This window comes from Musca autumnalis, unplaced genomic scaffold, assembly GCF_047663935.1.
Source record: "Musca autumnalis isolate F117 unplaced genomic scaffold, ASM4766393v1 scaffold_5, whole genome shotgun sequence".
Lineage (NCBI taxonomy): Eukaryota > Metazoa > Arthropoda > Insecta > Diptera > Muscidae > Musca > Musca autumnalis.
The window spans coordinates 34,095,128-34,114,106 of record NW_027412088.1 but is presented as its reverse complement, the minus strand read 5'-3'; the positions used below and the strand labels follow the sequence as shown (position 1 = coordinate 34,114,106).

Genomic DNA, 18,979 nt, shown 5'->3' with positions numbered 1-18,979 from the left:
TTAGATCTCTTCCTGCCGAGGGGGAACCAACACCATTTACAGTAGATAACATTGAGAATGCCATCAGCAACGCTTAATAATTCAGAGCGTTTCGCTCTGATGGCATATTCATGGTAATGCTAAAACAGCTGCATTTCTCGGGAGTCGAGTATTTTACCAAAGTTTTGAACCTGCTAGTCAGTCACATAGTTCCCGAAGTCTCGAAGTGGACAGGGTGGTAACGCTAATAAAATTAGCTAAAGGTATCAACAAAGTTGAATAGTACAGACGCCACCCTGTTCGAGGACATTGAGCAGACTACCCTCCGGCAAAGTTAGAAACGTTGGATAATGAATTATATGTGTGGACGAAGCAGAATTCCGATCGCATAGTTCCCAAAGTCTGGAAAGTGGACGGGGTGGTCACGCTACTAAAATTAGATAAATGTGTCAGCAAAGGTGAATAGTACAGACGCCACGCTGTTCGAGGACACTGAGCAGACTACCATCCGGCCAATTTTGAAACTTTGAATAATCAATTATATGTTTGAACGAAGCAGAATTCCGATCACCAATTACCCAAAGATTCCTAGGATAACATTCGACAGTATTTTCACGCCGTCCACGCATGCCAAAACTGTCTGCGACAAGCTGAGATGTAGGAACAACGTCCTCAAATCCTTAACCGACAGCACTTAGGGTGCAGATAAATCAACCTTGTTAACCACATTTAACGCGATAGGTCGGTCTATGGTAAAATATTTGCGCGATGGAAAAATATTTAAACCTTTCAGAATGGCTCCTTGATAACTGCCAGCCAGGCATGTCATGAGGAATCTTCATGGCCTCCAAAGAGAGGTCCAACATTACAACAGAAAATTCCTAGGTCAGCATGCCTATTAAGCAGGTTTGAATAGCAATCACAGAGATTTGTAGTCGCAGATGCCATAAAAAGAGACTCCCTGTAGATAGCCAAGCAGACTCCTTGTGCCTTATGGATTCCTAACCAGTGTGTTCTCAATGCATATTGTGTTACGCTTCCCTTTGTTTGTTGGTGCTGCCCTCAAAGACTATTTGTACTGTTGTCGTATGAGTCGGACCCTTTCCCTTCAATAGGTTCTTGGTTTTGTGGTAACCTATTTAAATTTGCAGTTTGTAGAGATTATTTACCTCTTTATACATTCATCACACCCTCAGCTTTTAGGCTAAAGAGGGTATATACACTTTGATATGACCAAAATTGTGCCTCATCGAATGAATGGTTTAAGACCCAAAGCATGCTTGTACGAATTCCGAATCCATCCGCCTGTCTGTGGGGTTGGTGCGCAAAATGGGGTATACACACTTTGATACGACCAAAATTGTGCCTCATCGAAATTATGGTTTAAGACCCAAAGTATGTTTGGACGAATTCCGAAAATTTTGTCCAAACTTTGTTCAAAAATAGGCCATATCGGTCCACTCCTTCCGGTACCTCTCCCATAAAAGTTGACAATTTTTCGCCAAAAAGCTGGTCACGATAACTTTTGAAGGGAGTAACAGAATTGGTTAGAACTTTGCATTTGGTAATATTATTTCCAGACATAGGTCAGGTTTGAATATGGATTACATCGGCATAATCCTCCCACACAAAATATGTGAAAGGTACGGTTTAACATATCATATCGGATCGTTTTGCATTTTTTGCAACAAGTTAAGGCTGCCGGCATTGTTGCGGCGGTGTAATTTTTTTCATACTGCCTGAGATAATGGCAAAAAAAATCTTCTCAAAAACTACCGGAACCAACTAAACATGGTAGTAAGTAAGATAACGTTAGCCTCGAATTATGTCCGAATATCGACTACATCGGACCACTTTTTATACCCTCAGCATTTATGCTAACGACGGTAAATACACTTTCATACAGGAAAAATGTGCCTCATCGAAATAATGGTTTTAGACCCCAAGTATGTCTCGACGAAATGGGTTTCAGACAATTTGGAGTTGATTTAGTCATGTCCGTCCGTCTGGCTGGCTAGGACGCATGATAACTCTCGAACGGATCAACCGACTCGGTCCAAAATTTGGCTTTCGTAATATTTTGTCCAAACTTAGTTTAAGTTCGAAGATGGGTTATAACGGTCCACTCTACCTCCCCCACAAAATTTCGGAAATGCTCGGAAAATTTGTGCGTGCGAAAACTCTTGAAGGAAGTAACCGATTTGGTCTATATTTTGCACATCGTGAATCTTCTACCAGACTTAGATGAGGTTCCAATATGGACTCAATCGGTCCACTCCTTCGGGTACCTCCCACACAAAATTTCGGAAAAGTTCAGTTTAGGACCTGCTCTCGAATCGCTTTGATTTTTGTTGTGGCCTCTTGTATTCACTGCCACCAACGGTACAAGTTTCTTCCGGGGCACGTTCATACTTCCTGAGAAAATAGCCTGAAAGTTGCAAAAAAAAACCCTATGACACCGTGTGTAGTGGTTGGAGCGCAAGATAAATCTCGAACGGATCTGCCGATTCGGTTCAAAATGTGACCTTCGTAATAGTTTGTGCAAACTTAGTTTAAGTTCGAAGATAAGCCATATTGGTCCTCTTCTTCAGGTACATCCCCCACAAAAGTTCAAAAATGTTGGGAGGAATTGTGCGCACGATAATTCTTGAAGGGAGTGACCGATTTCGACCATACTTTACACATCCTGATATATCTACCAGATATAGATCAGGTTCGAATATGGACTATATTTGTCCACTGCTTCGGGTACCTCCCACACAAAATGTTGGATAAATTCACTTTAAGACCTGCTCTCGAATCACTTTGATTTTTGTTGAAGCAACTTGCATTCGCTGCCTTAATTACGACGGTAAAAGATTTTTCAGGGGCAAGTCCTTACTTTTTGAGAATAAAGCCCGAAAGTTGTAAAAAAAACCCTATGGAACCATATGTAGTGGCTGGAGAACTCGAACCGAATACTGCGTTCGCCCACACTTTGGATGTTTTGAAGGTGGTGCTTATAGGTCCACTCCATCCCGTACCTCCCCCACAAAAGTTCGAAAATATTCGATAAACTGGTACGCGCGATTTTTCATAGACGTAGCAAATGATTTGATTCAAACTTTGGATCTCTAAAATTTGTCGAAACTTTACTTTATGTTTAAATTTTGGGTCCTATCTCTCCAATCCGTGTGGTACCACCTACAGAAATGTTCAACATTTCTGTGTGGTTAAGGGTCTGTTCGAAGATCCTTTGGACATTTTTACCGAAGGTTTTCCTACCGATATTATGTTTTTCGTAGGCTAGTGTGATAAAAAAGCCCTATCTATTGATATCTCCGCAAATTTTTGAGTTTCAAGGTTGGCATTTCCTGAGTTATTCAGCCATGTAAAACTTCTCTACAAGTTGTGTCTTAGGACACGCCGTTGAGACTCGGCAATAAACAGTAGGTCCCTTATCACAGAGCTAATATGAATCGGGGTGCACTCATTGATTTGAGAGAAGGCTCCCTTGTCCCTTACGGGAGTTTGTGGAACAATTAATTAATCCTATCCATACTTTTGACGGTTCATACTCCCAAAATTTTGAAAACCCCCTAAATACATAAGTTTTTTGGGAAAAAAGTATTTCAATCCACACAGGCTGAGGGTATATCTCTGTCGGCAAAGCCGACTGATACGTTTTTACTTGTTTATTTTAGTCATTAATAATTAGAAGTTGATTTATTCATTGAGCGAAAAAGTTGAAAAGTTATCGCCCTAATATTCACCTGTAGTGGAATTCTGTAACTCATTTTTTGAGTTAACGACATAATACCCCGGTTACACTTAACAAGATTAACTCAGTGGGTTTGGATTTAAAATGTCAATTCCATAGCGCAAACGTCAAATAAATACTCTCGAAGTGGGTTAACCCGGCAAAAAACTCTAGTGTAACCGTCTATAAATCGGTAAAATTAAAACTCAAATTTATGAATGAAAAGTATCAATAAAAGTTGACTTTCTCTTTTTCTATCGGTAGTATTTTACGACTACTTTTTATTGGTCGCTAACCTACCGAAAAATATCGTTTATTACTGAAATTATAAGCATTTTAATTTTACCGATTTTTATCTGTATCTCGAAAAATGAGTTAAGGAATCGCACTACTGTTTTAACAGCTCAAGTACAGTTTAACAGCTTATCTCGGATCGTTATAAATTTTTTTGCAACAAGTTGCGGTGGTGTAGTTGTTTCGGGGGCTAGTCCATACTGCCTAAGATAATGGTAAAAAAAACTCCAAAAAGCCTACCGGAACCAACCAAACGGGTAGTACGTAAGGTAACGTTAGCCTCGAATTATGTACGAATATGGACTACATCGGACCACTCTTTTATTTAAGATATTAATAATTAAAAGTTTATTTATTCATTGAGCGAAAAAGTCGAAAAGTTATCACCCTAATATTCACATGATCATCATTTAAATTTCTGTAAACTTATTAAAGCCAATACATACCACATAATTTCTTTTTGGGAAACTCTTTCTTATGGACCTTCCCCTTCACATCCATTATCTACAACCACAATGTGACAGAAAAATCTGCAACCACTTAGGTGAAACACTTTAAAACCATTTATAAGAAATTATTGAAAAATTCAATAATTACACTTACTGTCTCAGAAACACTTGGCCGCTGCTTCCTCAGTGGCCACACAACGAATGCCAGACATAATAAAAATGAAAACAAAAAGCGTTTTTAATTAACTTGTAACATAAACTATCAACAACAACAATGTGTGCGCTAAAGATTGCATTGTTATCAAAAGGTGTCTGCTACCTACGCGGCATCTTCTTGAACGATGACATGGCCGACTTACCTTTTGAAAGGGTTGGCTTAAGAAACAATGAAAAGGAAATGTGTTGCCAGTTAACGTATGCCTTTTAATAGTGGCAACAAATGACAATAATTTCTTTCGGATAGTGTCTTGGGTATGTGGACCGTTGGCTGGCACACTGGTGAATTGCAATATCTGCAAACATTACAACAATTAATATTGGCAAATGTGCGCCACTACATTGTAATGCTGAAGGCAAGACAACATAAAGGTATGGGGGTCATTGCATACCAAGGGCTCTAAAAAATATAATCAATTATTTATTTATGAAAGAACAACTTTTTTAATTCAGAAAACAACAAGAGCTGAGATTGTTGTGCATTACATAAAATATTAAAAATATACACCATTTATACGAAAGAAATAAAATTTTCCTTCTTTTTAAATATTTATTTTAAATTGCTGATCCGTATTTAACCCCATAAATATTTATTAATTAACATTAAAAGCAAATGTCTTTACTTATTCTTCTTGTTGTTTTTCACTGTCATTTTTTTTTTTGCAGGGCAAAAACTCCACATACAACATTATCAACGAATACGAATGTTTACCCTGTGCCGAAGGCTGTGAATCTTGTGAGGATGGTTCACCATGCATAGCCGCACTTAACTGGCCAATGCGTACAAGCATTTTGGTTTTGGCCTGTATTGTAATTGGATTACTGCCACCAGCTGCCTGGTTTACATTTCGTTATCAACAAGTTAAGGTAAGCAGAAATATCTTTACCGGACACAAATTTGTATACAGAACACGCTATGCGTGCCTGAGTACGCTCTCTCGTACATACCACTTAATGGACATTGTGAAAAGTGAATCTTGTCTGTTAAGTCCGTGTAAGCTCAGATAATATGCGGTCAGCCTTTTTTGAAGCATAATTTGTTGCTGTCTTAAAATTAACAGACTTAACTGACCGAGAGTAGCTCTAGTGAATGTGTCTCAGATAATAAATAAGTTTTTAATAAACCAACAACATATTTAAGTTACTTCTTTAAATATTTGTTCAATATTTCAACGAATGGCTTTAAGAGCATGAAAAGAATGGATAATATGCTCAAAATTCAATTAGGTATTTGAAATAATTTTTTATACCCTCAGCCTATAGGTTGTTGTTTATTCTGGAAAATGTTTCAAGACTCTTATGGAAATTTATTTTGGAATATTTTTCACTGCTCTAAAAGAGACGTGGTTTTCTTAAGAATATTTTTCCAAGGCTCTGAAAGTGGCGTGGTTTTCTTAAGAATATTTTTTCAAAGCTCTGAAAGTGGCGTGGTTTTCATAAGAATATTTGTTCAAGGCTATGAAAGAGGCGTGGTTTTCTTAAGAATATTTTTTCAAGGCAATGAAAGAGGCGTGGTTTTTTTAAGAATATTTTTTTCAAGGCACTGAAACAGGCGTGTTTTTCTTAAGAATATTTTTTTCAAGGCACTGAAACAGGCGTGGTGTTCTTAAGAATATTTTTTAAGGCTCTGAAAGAGGCGTGGTTTTCTTAAGAATATTTTTTAAGGCTCTGAAAGAGGCGTGGTTTTCTTAAGAATATTTTTTAAGGCTCTGAAAGAGGCGTGGTTTTCTTAAGAATATTTTTTAAGGCTCTGAAAGAGGCGTGGTTTTCTTAAGAATATTTTTTAAGGCTCTGAAAGAGGCGTGGTTTTCTTAAGAATATTTTTTCAAGGCACTGAAAGAGGCGTGGTTTTCTTAAGAATATTTTTTCAAGGCACTGAAAGAGGCGTGGTTTTCTTAAGAATATTTTTTCAAGGCACTGAAAGAGGCGTGGTTTTCTTAAGAATATTTTTTCAAGGCACTGAAAGAGGCGTGGTTTTCTTAAGAATATTTTTTCAAGGCACTGAAAGAGGCGTGGTTTTCTTAAGAATATTTTTTCAAGGCACTGAAAGAGGCGTGGTTTTCTTAAGAATATTTTTTCAAGGCACTGAAAGAGGCGTGGTTTTCTTGAGAATATTTTTTCAAGGCACTGAAAGTGGCGTGGTTTTCTTAAGAATATTTTTTCAAGGCACTGAAAGAGGCGTGGTTTTCTTAAGAATATTTTTTCAAGGCACTGAAAGAGGCGTGGTTTTCTTAAGAATATTTTTTCAAGGCACTGAAAGAGGCGTGGTTTTCTTAAGAATATTTTTTCAAGGCACTGAAAGAGGCGTGGTTTTCTTAAGAATATTTTTTCAAGGCACTAAAAGAGGCGTGGTTTTCTTAAGAATATTTTTTCAAGGCACTGAAAGAGGCGTGGTTTTCTTAAGAATATCTTTTCAAGGCACTGAAAGAGGCGTGGTTTTCTTAAGAATATCTTTTCAAGGCACTGAAAGAGGCGTGGTTTTCTTAAGAATATTTTTTCAAGGCACTGAAAGAGGCGTGGTTTTCTTAAGAATATTTTATCAAGGCACTGAAAGAGGCGTGGTTTTCTTAAGAATATTTTTTCAAGGCACTGAAAGAGGCGTGGTTTTCTTAAGAATATTTTTTCAAGGCACTGAAAGAGGCGTGGTTTTCTTAAGAATATTTTTTCAAGGCACTGAAAGAGGCGTGGTTTTCTTAAGAATATTTTTTCAAGGCACTGAAAGAGGCGTGGTTTTCTTAAGAATATTTTTTCAAGGCACTGAAAGAGGCGTGGTTTTCTTAAGAATATTTTTTCAAGGCACTGAAAGAGGCGTGGTTTTCTTAAGAATATTTTTTCAAGGCACTGAAAGAGGCGTGGTTTTCTTAAGAATATTTTTTCAAGGCACTGAAAGAGGCGTGGTTTTCTTAAGAATATTTTTTCAAGGCACTGAAAGTGGCGTGGTTTTCTTAAGAATATTTTTTCAAGGCACTGAAAGAGGCGTGGTTTTCTTAAGAATATTTTTTCAAGGCACTGAAAGAGGCGTGGTTTTCTTAAGAATATTTTTTCAAGGCACTGAAAGAGGCGTGGTTTTCTTAAGAATATTTTTTCAAGGCACTGAAAGAGGCGTGGTTTTCTTAAGAATATTTTTTCAAGGCACTGAAAGAGGCGTGGTTTTCTTAAGAATATTTTTTCAAGGCACTGAAAGAGGCGTGGTTTTCTTAAGAATATTTTTTCAAGGCACTGAAAGAGGCGTGGTTTTCTTAAGAATATTTTTTCAAGGCACTGAAAGAGGCGTGGTTTTCTTGAGAATATTTTTTCAAGGCACTGAAAGTGGCGTGGTTTTCTTAAGAATATTTTTTCAAGGCACTGAAAGAGGCGTGGTTTTCTTAAGAATATTTTTTCAAGGCACTGAAAGAGGCGTGGTTTTCTTAAGAATATTTTTTTAAGGCACTGAAAGAGGCGTGGTTTTCTTGAGAATATTTTTTCAAGGCACTGAAAGAGGCGTGGTTTTCTTGAGAATATTTTTTCAAGGCACTGAAAGTGGCGTGGTTTTCTTAAGAATATTTTTTCAAGGCACTGAAAGTGGCGTGGTTTTCTTAAGAATATTTTTTCAAGGCACTGAAAGAGGCGTGGTTTTCTTAAGAATATTTTTTCAAGGCACTGAAAGAGGCGTGGTTTTCTTAAGAATATTTTTTCAAGGCACTGAAAGAGGCGTGGTTTTCTTAAGAATATTTTTTCAAGGCACTGAAAGAGGCGTGGTTTTCTTAAGAATATTTTTTCAAGGCACTGAAAGAGGCGTGGTTTTCTTAAGAATATTTTTTCAAGGCACTGAAAGAGGCGTGGTTTTCTTAAGAATATTTTTTCAAGGCACTGAAAGAGGCGTGGTTTTCTTAAGAATATTTTTTCAAGGCAATGAAAGAGGCGTGGTTTTCTTAAGAATATTTTTACAAGGCACTGAAAGAGGCGTGGTTTTCTTAAGAATATTTTTTCAAGGCACTGAAAGAGGCGTGGTTTTCTTAAGAATATTTTTTCAAGGCACTGAAAGAGGCGTGGTTTTCTTAAGAATATTTTTTCAAGGCACTGAAAGAGGCGTGGTTTTCTTAAGAATATTTTTTCAAGGCTCTGAAAGAGGCGTGGTTTTCTTTAAAATATTTTTTTCAAAGCTCTGAAAGAGGCGTGGTTTTCTTAAGAATATTTTTCAAGGCTCTGAAAGACGTGGTTTTCTTAAGAATATTTTTTCAACGCTCTGAAAGAGGAGTGATTTTCTTAAGCATATTTTTTCAATGCTCTGACAGAGGCGTGGTTTTCTTCAGAATAGTTTTCAAAGTTTTGAAACAGGCGTGGTTTTATTAAGAATATTTTTTCAAGGATCTGAAAGAGGCGTGGTTTTCTTAAGAATATTTTTTCAAGGCTCTGAAAGAGGCGTGGTTTTCTTAAGAATATTTTTTCAAGGCTCTGAAAGAGGCGTGGTTTTCTTAAGAATATTTTTTCAAGGCTCTGAAAGAGGCGTGGTTTTCTTAAGAATATTTTTTCAAGGCTCTGAAAGAGGCGTGGTTTTCTTAAGAATATTTTTTCAAGGCTCTGAAAGAGGCGTGGTTTTCTTAAGAATATTTTTTCAAGGCTCTGAAAGAGGCGTGGTTTTCTTAAGAATATTTTTTCAAGGCTCTGAAAGAGGCGTGGTTTTCTTAAGAATATTTTTTCAAGGCTCTGAAAGAGGCGTGGTTTTCTTAAGAATATTTTTTCAAGGCTCTGAAAGAGGCGTGGTTTTCTTAAGAATATTTTTTCAAGGCTCTGAAAGAGGCGTGGTTTTCTTAAGAATATTTTTTCAAGGCTCTGAAAGAGGCGTGGTTTTCTTAAGAATATTTTTTCAAGGCTCTGAAAGAGGCGTGGTTTTCTTAAGAATATTTTTTCAAGGCTCTGAAAGAGGCGTGGTTTTCTTAAGAATATTTTTTCAAGGCTCTGAAAGAGGCGTGGTTTTCTTAAGAATATTTTTTCAAGGCTCTGAAAGAGGCGTGGTTTTCTTAAGAATATTTTTTCAAGGCTCTGAAAGAGGCGTGGTTTTCTTAAGAATATTTTTTCAAGGCTCTGAAAGAGGCGTGGTTTTCTTAAGAATATTTTTTCAAGGCTCTGAAAGAGGCGTGGTTTTCTTAAGAATATTTTTTCAAGGCTCTGAAAGAGGCGTGGTTTTCTTAAGAATATTTTTTCAAGGCTCTGAAAGAGGCGTGGTTTATTTTGAAATATTTTTTTAAGACTCTGAAAGAGGCGTGGTTTCCTTAAGAATATTTTTCAAGGCTCTGAAAGAGGCGTAATTTTCTTAAGGAAATTTTTTCAAGGCTCTGAAAGAGGCATAGTTTTCTTAAGAATATTTTTTCAAGGCTCTGAAAGAGGCGTGGTTTATTTTGAAATATTTTTTTAAGACTCTGAAAGAGGCGTGGTTTCCTTAAGAATATTTTTTCAATGCTTTGAAAGAGGCGTGGTTTTCTTAAAAATATTTTTTCAAGGCTCTGAAAGTAGCGTGGTTTTCTTTAGAATATTTTTTCAAGGCTCGGAAAGAGGCGAGGTTTATTTTGGATTATTTCTTAAAGCTCTGAAAGAGGCTGGTTTATTTTGGAATATTTTTTTTAAGGCTCTGAAGGAGGCGAGGTTTATTTTGGAACTTTTCTTCAAGGCTCTGAAAGAGACGTGGTTTATTTTGGAATATTTTTCAAGCTTACAAAGAGGCGTGGTTTATTTTGGAATATTTTTTCAAGGCTCTGAAAGAGGCGTGGTTTTCTTAAGAATATTTTTTCAAGGCTCTGAAAGAGGAGTGGTTTTCTTAAGAATATTTTTTTAAGGCTCTGAAAGAGGCGTGGTTTCCTTAAGAATATTTTTTCAAGGCTCTGAAAGAGGAGTGGTTTTCTTAAGAATTTTTTTTTAAGGCTCTGAAAGAGGCGTGGTTTTCTTAAGAATATTTTTTCAAGGCTCTGAAAGAGGCGTGGTTTTCTTAAGAATATTTTTTCAAGGCTCTGAAAGAGGCGTGGTTTTCTTAAGAATATTTTTTCAAGGCTCTGAAAGAGGCGTGGTTTTCTTAAGAATATTTTTTCAAGGCTCTGAAAGAGGCGTGGTTTTCTTAAGAATATTTTTTCAAGGCTCTGAAAGAGGCGTGGTTTTCTTAAGAATATTTTTTCAAGGCTCTGAAAGAGGCGTGGTTTTCTTAAGAATATTTTTTCAAGGCTCTGAAAGAGGCGTGGTTTTCTTAAGAATATTTTTTCAAGGCTCTGAAAGAGGCGTGGTTTTCTTAAGAATATTTTTTCAAGGCTCTGAAAGAGGCGTGGTTTTCTTAAGAATATTTTTTCAAGGCTCTGAAAGAGGCGTGGTTTTCTTAAGAATACTTTTTCAAGGCTCTGAAAGAGGCGTGGTTTTCTTAAGAATATTTTTTCAAGGCTCTGAAAGAGGCGTGGTTTTCTTAAGAATACTTTTTCAAGGCTCTGAAAGAGGCGTGGTTTTCTTAAGAATATTTTTTCAAGGCTCTGAAAGAGGCGTGGTTTATTTTGAAATATTTTTTTAAGACTCTGAAAGAGGCGTGGTTTCTCTAAGAATATTTTTCAAGGCTCTGAAAGAGGCGTAGTTTTCTTAAGGACATTTTTTCAAGGCTCTGAAAGAGGCATAGTTTTCTTAAGAATATTTTTTCAAGGCTTTGAAAGAGGCGTGGTTTTCTTAAAAATATTTTTTCAAGGCTCTGAAAGAGGCATAGTTTTCTTAAGAATATTTTTTCAAGGCTTTGAAAGAGGCGTGGTTTTCTTAAAAATATTTTTTCAAGGCTCTGAAAGTAGCGTGGTTTTCTTTAGAATATTTTTTCAAGGCTCGGAAAGAGGTGAGGTTTATTTTGAAATATTTTTTTAAGACTCTGAAAGAGGCGTGGTTTCCTTAAGAATATTTTTCAAGGCTCTGAAAGAGGCGTAATTTTCTTAAGGACATTTGTTCAAGGCTCTGAAAGAGGCGTAGTTTTTTTAAGAATATTTTTTCAAGGCTTTGAAAGAGGCGTGGTTTTCTTAAAAATATTTTTTCAAGGCTCTGAAAGAGGCATAGTTTTCTTAAGAATATTTTTGCAAGGCTTTGAAAGAGGCGTGGTTTTCTTTAAAATATTTTTTCAAGGCTCTGAAAGTAGCGTGGTTTTCTTTAGAATATTTTTTCAAGGCTCGGAAAGAGGCGAGGTTTATTTTGGATTATTTCTTAAAGCTCTGAAAGAGGCTGGTTTATTTTGGAATATTTTTTTAAGGCTCTGAAGGAGGCGAGGTTTATTTTGGAACTTTTTTTCAAGGCTCTGAAAGAGACGTGGTTTATTTTGGAATATTTTTCAAGCTTACAAAGAGGCGTGGTTTATTTTGGAATATTTTTTCAAGGCTCTGAAAGAGGCGTGGTTTTCTTAAGAATATTTTTTCAAGGCTCTGAAAGAGGAGTGGTTTTCTTAAGAATATTTTTTTAAGGCTCTGAAAGAGGAGTGGTTTCCTTAAGAATATTTTTTCAAGGCTCTGAAAGAGGAGTGGTTTTCTTAAGAATTTTTTTTAAGGCTCTGAAAGAGGCGTGGTTTTCTTAAGAATATTTTTTCAAGGCTCTGAAAGAGGCGTGGTTTTCTTAAGAATATTTTTTCAAGGCTCTGAAAGAGGCGTGGTTTTCTTAAGAATATTTTTTCAAGGCTCTGAAAGAGGCGTGGTTTTCTTAAGAATATTTTTTCAAGGCTCTGAAAGAGGCGTGGTTTTCTTAAGAATATTTTTTCAAGGCTCTGAAAGAGGCGTGGTTTTCTTAAGAATATTTTTTCAAGGCTCTGAAAGAGGCGTGGTTTTCTTAAGAATATTTTTTCAAGGCTCTGAAAGAGGCGTGGTTTTCTTAAGAATATTTTTTCAAGGCTCTGAAAGAGGCGTGGTTTTCTTAAGAATATTTTTTCAAGGCTCTGAAAGAGGCGTGGTTTTCTTAAGAATATTTTTTCAAGGCTCTGAAAGAGGCGTGGTTTTCTTAAGAATATTTTTTCAAGGCTCTGAAAGAGTCGTGGTTTTCTTAAGAATATTTTTTCAAGGCTCTGAAAGAGGCGTCGTTTTCTTAAGAATATTTTTTCAAGGCTCTGAAAGAGGCGTGGTTTTCTTAAGAAAATTTTTTAAGGCTCTAAAAGAGGCGTGGTTTTCTTAAGAATATTTTTTCAAGGCTCTGAAAGAGGCGTGGTTTCCCTTAGAATATTTTTTCAAGGCTCTGAAAGAGGCGTGGTTTTCTTAAGAATATTTTTTCAAGGCACTGAAAGAGGCGTGGTTTATTTTGGAATATTTTTTCAAGGCACTGAAAGAGGCGTGGTTTATTTTGGAATATTTTTTCAAGGCACTGAAAGAGGCGTGGTTTATTTTGGAATATTTTTTCAAGGCACTGAAAGAGGCGTGGTTTATTTTGGAATATTTGTTCAAGGCTGTGAAACAGGCGTGGTCTGTTTTGGAAAAAAAATTCAAGGCTGTGAAACAGGCGTGGTCTGTTTTGGAAAAAAAATTCAAGGCTGTGAAACAGGCGTGGTCTGTTTTGGAAAAAAAATTCAAGGCTCTGAAAGAGACGTCATTTATTTGGGAATATTTTTCAAGGCTCTAAAAGAGTCGTGGTTGAATTTTGTAATATTTTTCAAGGCTCTAAAAGAGCCACGGTTTATTCTGGAATATTTTTCAATGCTCTGAAAGAGGCGTGGTTTATTTTGAAATATTTGTTCATGGCTCTGAAAGAGTCGTAGTTTATTTTGGAATATTTTTTCAAGGCTCTAAAAGAGGCGTGGTCTATTTTGGAATATTTTTTGTAATGCTCCCAAAGAGGTGTCGTTTAATTTCAAGGCCCTGACAGAGGCGTGGTTTGTTTTGGAATATTTTTGTAATGATCCCAAAGAGGTGTCATTTATTTCCAAGGCCCTGATAGAGGCGTGGTTTATTTTGGAATATTTTTCAAGGCTCTAAAGGAGGCGTGGTTTATTTTGGAGTATTTTTCAATGCTCTAAAAGAGGCTTGGTTTGTTTTGGAATATTTTTTCAAGGCTCTGAAAGAGGCGTAGTTTATTTTGAAATATTTTTCAAAGCCCTGAAAGAGCCACGGTTTATTTTGAAATATTTTTCAAAGCCCTGAAAGAGCCACGGTTTATTCTGGAATATTTTTCAGTGCTCTGAAAGAGGCGTGGTTTATTTTAAAATATTTGTTCAATGTTTTGAAAGAGGCGTGGTTTATGTCGGAATGTTTTTCAGGACTCTGAAAGAGGCGAGCGTTTATAAAGAAAAATTTTTCAAAGCTCTTAAAGAGGCGTGCTTTTCTTAAGAATATTTTTTCAAGGCCCTCAAAGAGGCGTGGTTTTCTTTGGAATATTTTTCAAGGCTCTAAAAGAGACGTGGTTTATGTTGGAATATTTTTTTAAGTTTATTTTGGAAAATTTTTACAAGGTTCTAAAAGAGATGTGAGATCTTTTGGAATAATTTTTCTAGACTCTAAAAGAGGCGCGGTTTATTTGGGAATATTTTTTCTAGGCTGTGAAAGGGGCGTCGTTTATTTTAGAATACTTTTTCAATGCTCTGAAAGAGGAGTGGTTTATTTTGGGATATTTTTCAAGGCTCTGAAGTAGGCGTGGTTTATTTTTGAATTTTTTTCAAGGCTGAGAAGGAGGCCTGGTTTATTTTGGAACATTTTTCAAGGCCCTGATAGAGGCGTGGTTTATTTTGGAATATTTCTTCAAGTCTCTGAAAGAGGCGTGTTTTATTGTGGAATATTTCTTCAATGCTTTGAAAGAGGCGTGGTTCCATCCCACCCTTACCTGAACTATGTAGAGGATTCATTTAAGTTTCCAAAATTAATATTTAAACGTTTCTGTTTTCTTTGTTTTCTATTTAATAGAAATTTATATTATATACATACATTCATTGTAGATGGGTGGGTTGGGTGGATGTTGTAACCAACCGTATAAAATAATTGTTAATAATTCTAACCATTATTTAGGGTTGTTTTCTATGCCATTTAAAAAATTCCCTGAAGTTTATCGTTTTTTCAATTATGAATAATTGAAATTGCCCGATATAATAATCGTCGCTGGTTAATGTCTTCTTTCATTTTTTACAGGTTGTGCGTGCAGCGAGTCCCGCTTTGTTACGTGTTATTGCATTGGGTGCCTTTTTCATTTATTGTACGGTAAGTTAAAAATACCCCCTTCCCCACTTTTAATATGAGGCGTCTTTATACTACTTTTTTAACATTTTTTTGGGTTCCGTGTTTTTTTTTTATTCTGTGAATAAATAATAATTCGTGGAAAATTCACAAAGGAAACAAGAAACAATCAACTGTGTAATAATGATAATAGCAAAAAAAAAAAAAAGAAAACAACACTAATTACAGACACCGCTTTACAGAGAAAAAGTCAAGGCGACGGCAGCAACAAAACACAGCTTGACTTAATTAAATAATTTGCATTTTAATTTTCGTTTTAAACCTGAAAATAAAATAAAATTTTACACGAATACGGAAACAATGTTCATCCGTGGGCCATGACCATGATGATGCAATGCATCACGCCATTGCCGGGGCTTTTTTCTGCTGAAAATTCCTTTTTAAGTTTTAAGGCTTACATTTTGTGGAAAAAATATGAAAGCAAAGGGAAATTGGCGTAAAAGATTTATGGATAATAGAGATTACGATTTTTACTCAAAGAAGAGCCGTGTGATGATTTTGAAAATTTTCGTTACTTGGAAATGAACAAAAAAGAAAATTAGGCCACAAATGAAAACTGTTTGGGGAATGACAATTTTAGTCGTCCAATTTTCTCATTACCTACCTCATTACTTTTCCCATAGATTTTGCTGCTGGGAACGAGTTATACATTTCCTTCTTATATTATTTTTCTTATTTAGATCTTTACCTGTAAAAAACTTCCAAAGTCATATACATATGTACATATGATTTTCTAGCTAAATCATAAGTTACATATAAATCTCGGCAATACTCAGAACTGTCAATTTGCTTTGTGTACATAAATCAACCACAAAACCACCACAAAACCCACAAACTTCATAACGGCTAATGCTGCTCATAAATTTCTCCATATAAGCCATTAGATGCAATCTTATGATGGAAATGAAAGAAACAACAACACAACAACCATAAATAGAAACCCAAGAACATCTAACATCTAGAATTTGATAAAAGACAAACAAACGTACCAAAACGAAAAAAAAAAGAAATATAGATAAGAAAGAATATAGACGACATTGGCTGAAGAATATTTTTCCATGGCCCATCTATGTCTTCAATGTAACTCCAATTGACCGTTTAAATCAATTTCAAGTCAATTAAATTTGATTCATTTTCAAATGTTTGCCATGGACAAACATTCTGGAAGGAACCGAATTGGCAGCCATCATCGTATCTTTGGGTTCAATATATATTTACTTAAGCCGGTAGCTTCTAAATTACCAACAGACCACAACCAGCCAACCAACTGACCAACTAACCAAACAACAAACATCAATACTAATCAACGCTTGGCAAAGAAATTGCCTCAAGGACAACGGTTTTATTTTATTTATATTGTAACCATTACCATTAGATGATTGGTGAATTTAACATTGTTGTTCCGTTAGTAACATCAGGAAATATTCTTTGCAGAGCCTCATAAACAATGTGTTCGTAAAGGTAATGTAGGGGATAAAAGATACCAAGCAATGGCCTTGAGTGGCTTTAACATGGCAAAGCCCAGGAGTTATCTTGGTCCCTCTTTCATCTCAAATGGACACTGACCTCACCGTGGTGTTACCTAGGAATCTGCCTAACCTGTTATTTTCACAAGGGCATGTCGCTCGAGATAAGTGGTTATAATTTGACTACTAAAATAAGTAGTTATATAAGTAGTTTCGACTTTTATATTTTGGAATATTTTCAAGAGCTCTGAGATAGGCGTGGTTTTCTTAAGAATATTTTTTCAAGGCTCCAAAAGAGGCGTGGTTTTCTTAAGAATATTTTTTCAAGGCTCCAAAAGAGGCGTGGTTCTCTTAAGAACATTTTTTCAAGGCTCCAAAAGAGGCGTGGTTTTCTTAAGAATATTTTTTCAAGGCTCCAAAAGAGGCGTGGTTTTCTTAAGAATATTTTTTCAAGGCTCCAAAAGAGGCGTGGTTTTCTTAAGAATATTTTTTCAAGGCTCCAAAAGAGGCGTGGTTTTCTTAAGAATATTTTTTCAAGGCTCCAAAAGAGGCGTGGTTTTCTTAAGAATATTTTTTCAAGGCTCCAAAAGAGGCGTGGTTTTCTTAAGAATATTTTTTCAAGGCTCCAAAAGAGGCGTGGTTTTCTTAAGAATATTTTTTCAAGGCTCCAAAAGAGGCGTGGTTTTCTTAAGAATATTTTTTCAAGGCTCCAAAAGAGGCGTGGTTTTCTTAAGAATATTTTTTCAAGGCTCCAAAAGAGGCGTGGTTTTCTTAAGAATATTTTTTCAAGGCTCTAAAAGAGGCGTGGTTTTCTTAAGAATATTTTTTCAAGTCTCCAAAAGAGGCGTGGTTTTCTTAAGAATATTTTTTCAAGGCTCCAAAAGAGGCGTGGTTTTCTTAAGAATATTTTTTCAAGGCTCCAAAAGAGGCGTGGTTTTCTTAAGAATATTTTTTCAAGGCTCCAAAAGAGGCGTGGTTTTCTTAAGAATATTTTTTCAAGGCTCCAAAAGAGGCGTGGTTTTCTTAAGAATATTTTTTCAAGGCTCCAAAAGAGGCGTGGTTTTCTTAAGAATATTTTTTCAAGGCTCCAAAAGAGGCGTGGTTTTCTTAAGAATATTTTTTCAAGGCTCCAAAAGAGGCGTGGTTTTCTTAAGAATATTTTTAAGGCTCTGAAAGAGGCGTGGTTTTCATAAGAATATTTTTTAAGGCTCTCAAAGAGGCGTGGTTTTCTTAAGAACATTTTTCAAGGCTCCAAAAGTGGCGTTTTTTTTGTTAAGAATATTTTTTCAAGGCTCCAAAAGAGGCGTGGTTTTCTTAAGAATATTTTTTCAAGGCTCCAAAAGAGGCGTGGTTTTCTTAAGAATATTTTTCAAGGCTCAAAAGTGGCGTTTTTTTTGTTAAGAATATTTTTTCAAGGCTCCAAAAGAGGCGTGGTTTTCTTAAGAATATTTTTCAAGGCTCCAAAAGAGGCGTGGTTTTCTTAAGAATATTTTTTCAAGGCTCCAAAAGAGGCGTGGTTTTCTTAAGAATATTTTTTCAAGGCTCCAAAAGAGGCGTGGTTTTCTTAAGAATATTTTTCAAGGCTCCAAAAGAGGCGTGGTTTTCTTAAGAATATTTTTTCAAGGCTCCAAAAGAGGCGTGGTTTTCTTAAGAATATTTTTTCAAGGCTCCAAAAGAGGCGTGGTTTTCTTAAGAATATTTTTTCAAGGCTCCAAAAGAGGCGTGGTTTTCTTAAGTATATTTTTTCAAGGCTCCAAAAGAGGCGTGGTTTTCTTAAGAATATTTTTTCAAGGCTCCAAAAGAGGCTTGGTTTTCTTAAGAATATTTTTTCAAGGCTCCAAAAGAGGCGTGGTTTTCTTAAGAATATTTTTTCAAGGCTCCAAAAGAGGCGTGGTTTTCTTAAGAATATTTTTTCAACGCTCTGAAAGAGGCGTGGTTTTCTTAAGAATATTTTTTCAACGCTCTGAAAGAGGCGTGGTTTTCTTAAGAATATTTTTTCAAGGCTCCAAAAGAGGCGTGGTTTTCTTAAGAATATTTTTTCAAGGCTCCAAAAGAGGCGTGGTTTTCTTAAGAATATTTTTTCAAGACTCCAAAAGAGGCGTGGTTTTCTTAAGAACATTTTTTCAAGGCTCCAAAAGAGGCGTGGTTTTCTTAAGAATATTTTTTCAGGGCTCCAAAAGAGGCGTGGTTTTCTTAAGAATATTTTTTCAAGGCTCCAAAAGAGGCGTGGTTTTCTTAAGAATATTTTTTCAAGACTCCAAAAGAGGCGTGGTTTTCTTAAGAACATTTTTTCAAGGCTCCAAAAGAGGCGTGGTTTTCTTAAGAATATTTTTTCAAGGCTCCAAAAGAGGCGTGGTTTTCTTAAGAATATTTTTTCAAGGCTCCAAAAGAGGCGTGGTTTTCATAAGAATATTTTTTCAAGGCTCTGAAAGAGGCGTGGTTTTCATAAGAATATTTTTTCAAAGCTCCGAAAGAGGCGTGGTTTTCATAAGAATTTTTATTCAAGGCTCTGAAGGAGGCGTGGTTTTCATAAGAATATTTTTTCAAGGCTCTGAAAGAGGCGTGGTTTTCATAAGAATATTTTTTCAAAGCTCCGAAAGAGGCGTGGTTTTCTTAAGAATATTTTTTCAAGGCTCCAAAAGAGGCGTGGTT

General features: G+C 35.9%; 1 protein-coding gene across 1 annotated transcript in view; it reads left to right on the top strand.

Moving 5' to 3' along the window:
- LOC141404594 (uncharacterized) overlaps positions 1–18,979 on the top strand; it is a 597,851-nt gene that overhangs the window by 495,005 nt on the left and 83,867 nt on the right. The window contains exons 7-8 of the mRNA XM_073988048.1: positions 5,344–5,544; positions 14,757–14,825. Coding sequence (XP_073844149.1) covers positions 5,344–5,544; positions 14,757–14,825 — 270 coding nt within the window. The remainder of the gene's footprint in view (positions 1–5,343; positions 5,545–14,756; positions 14,826–18,979) is intronic.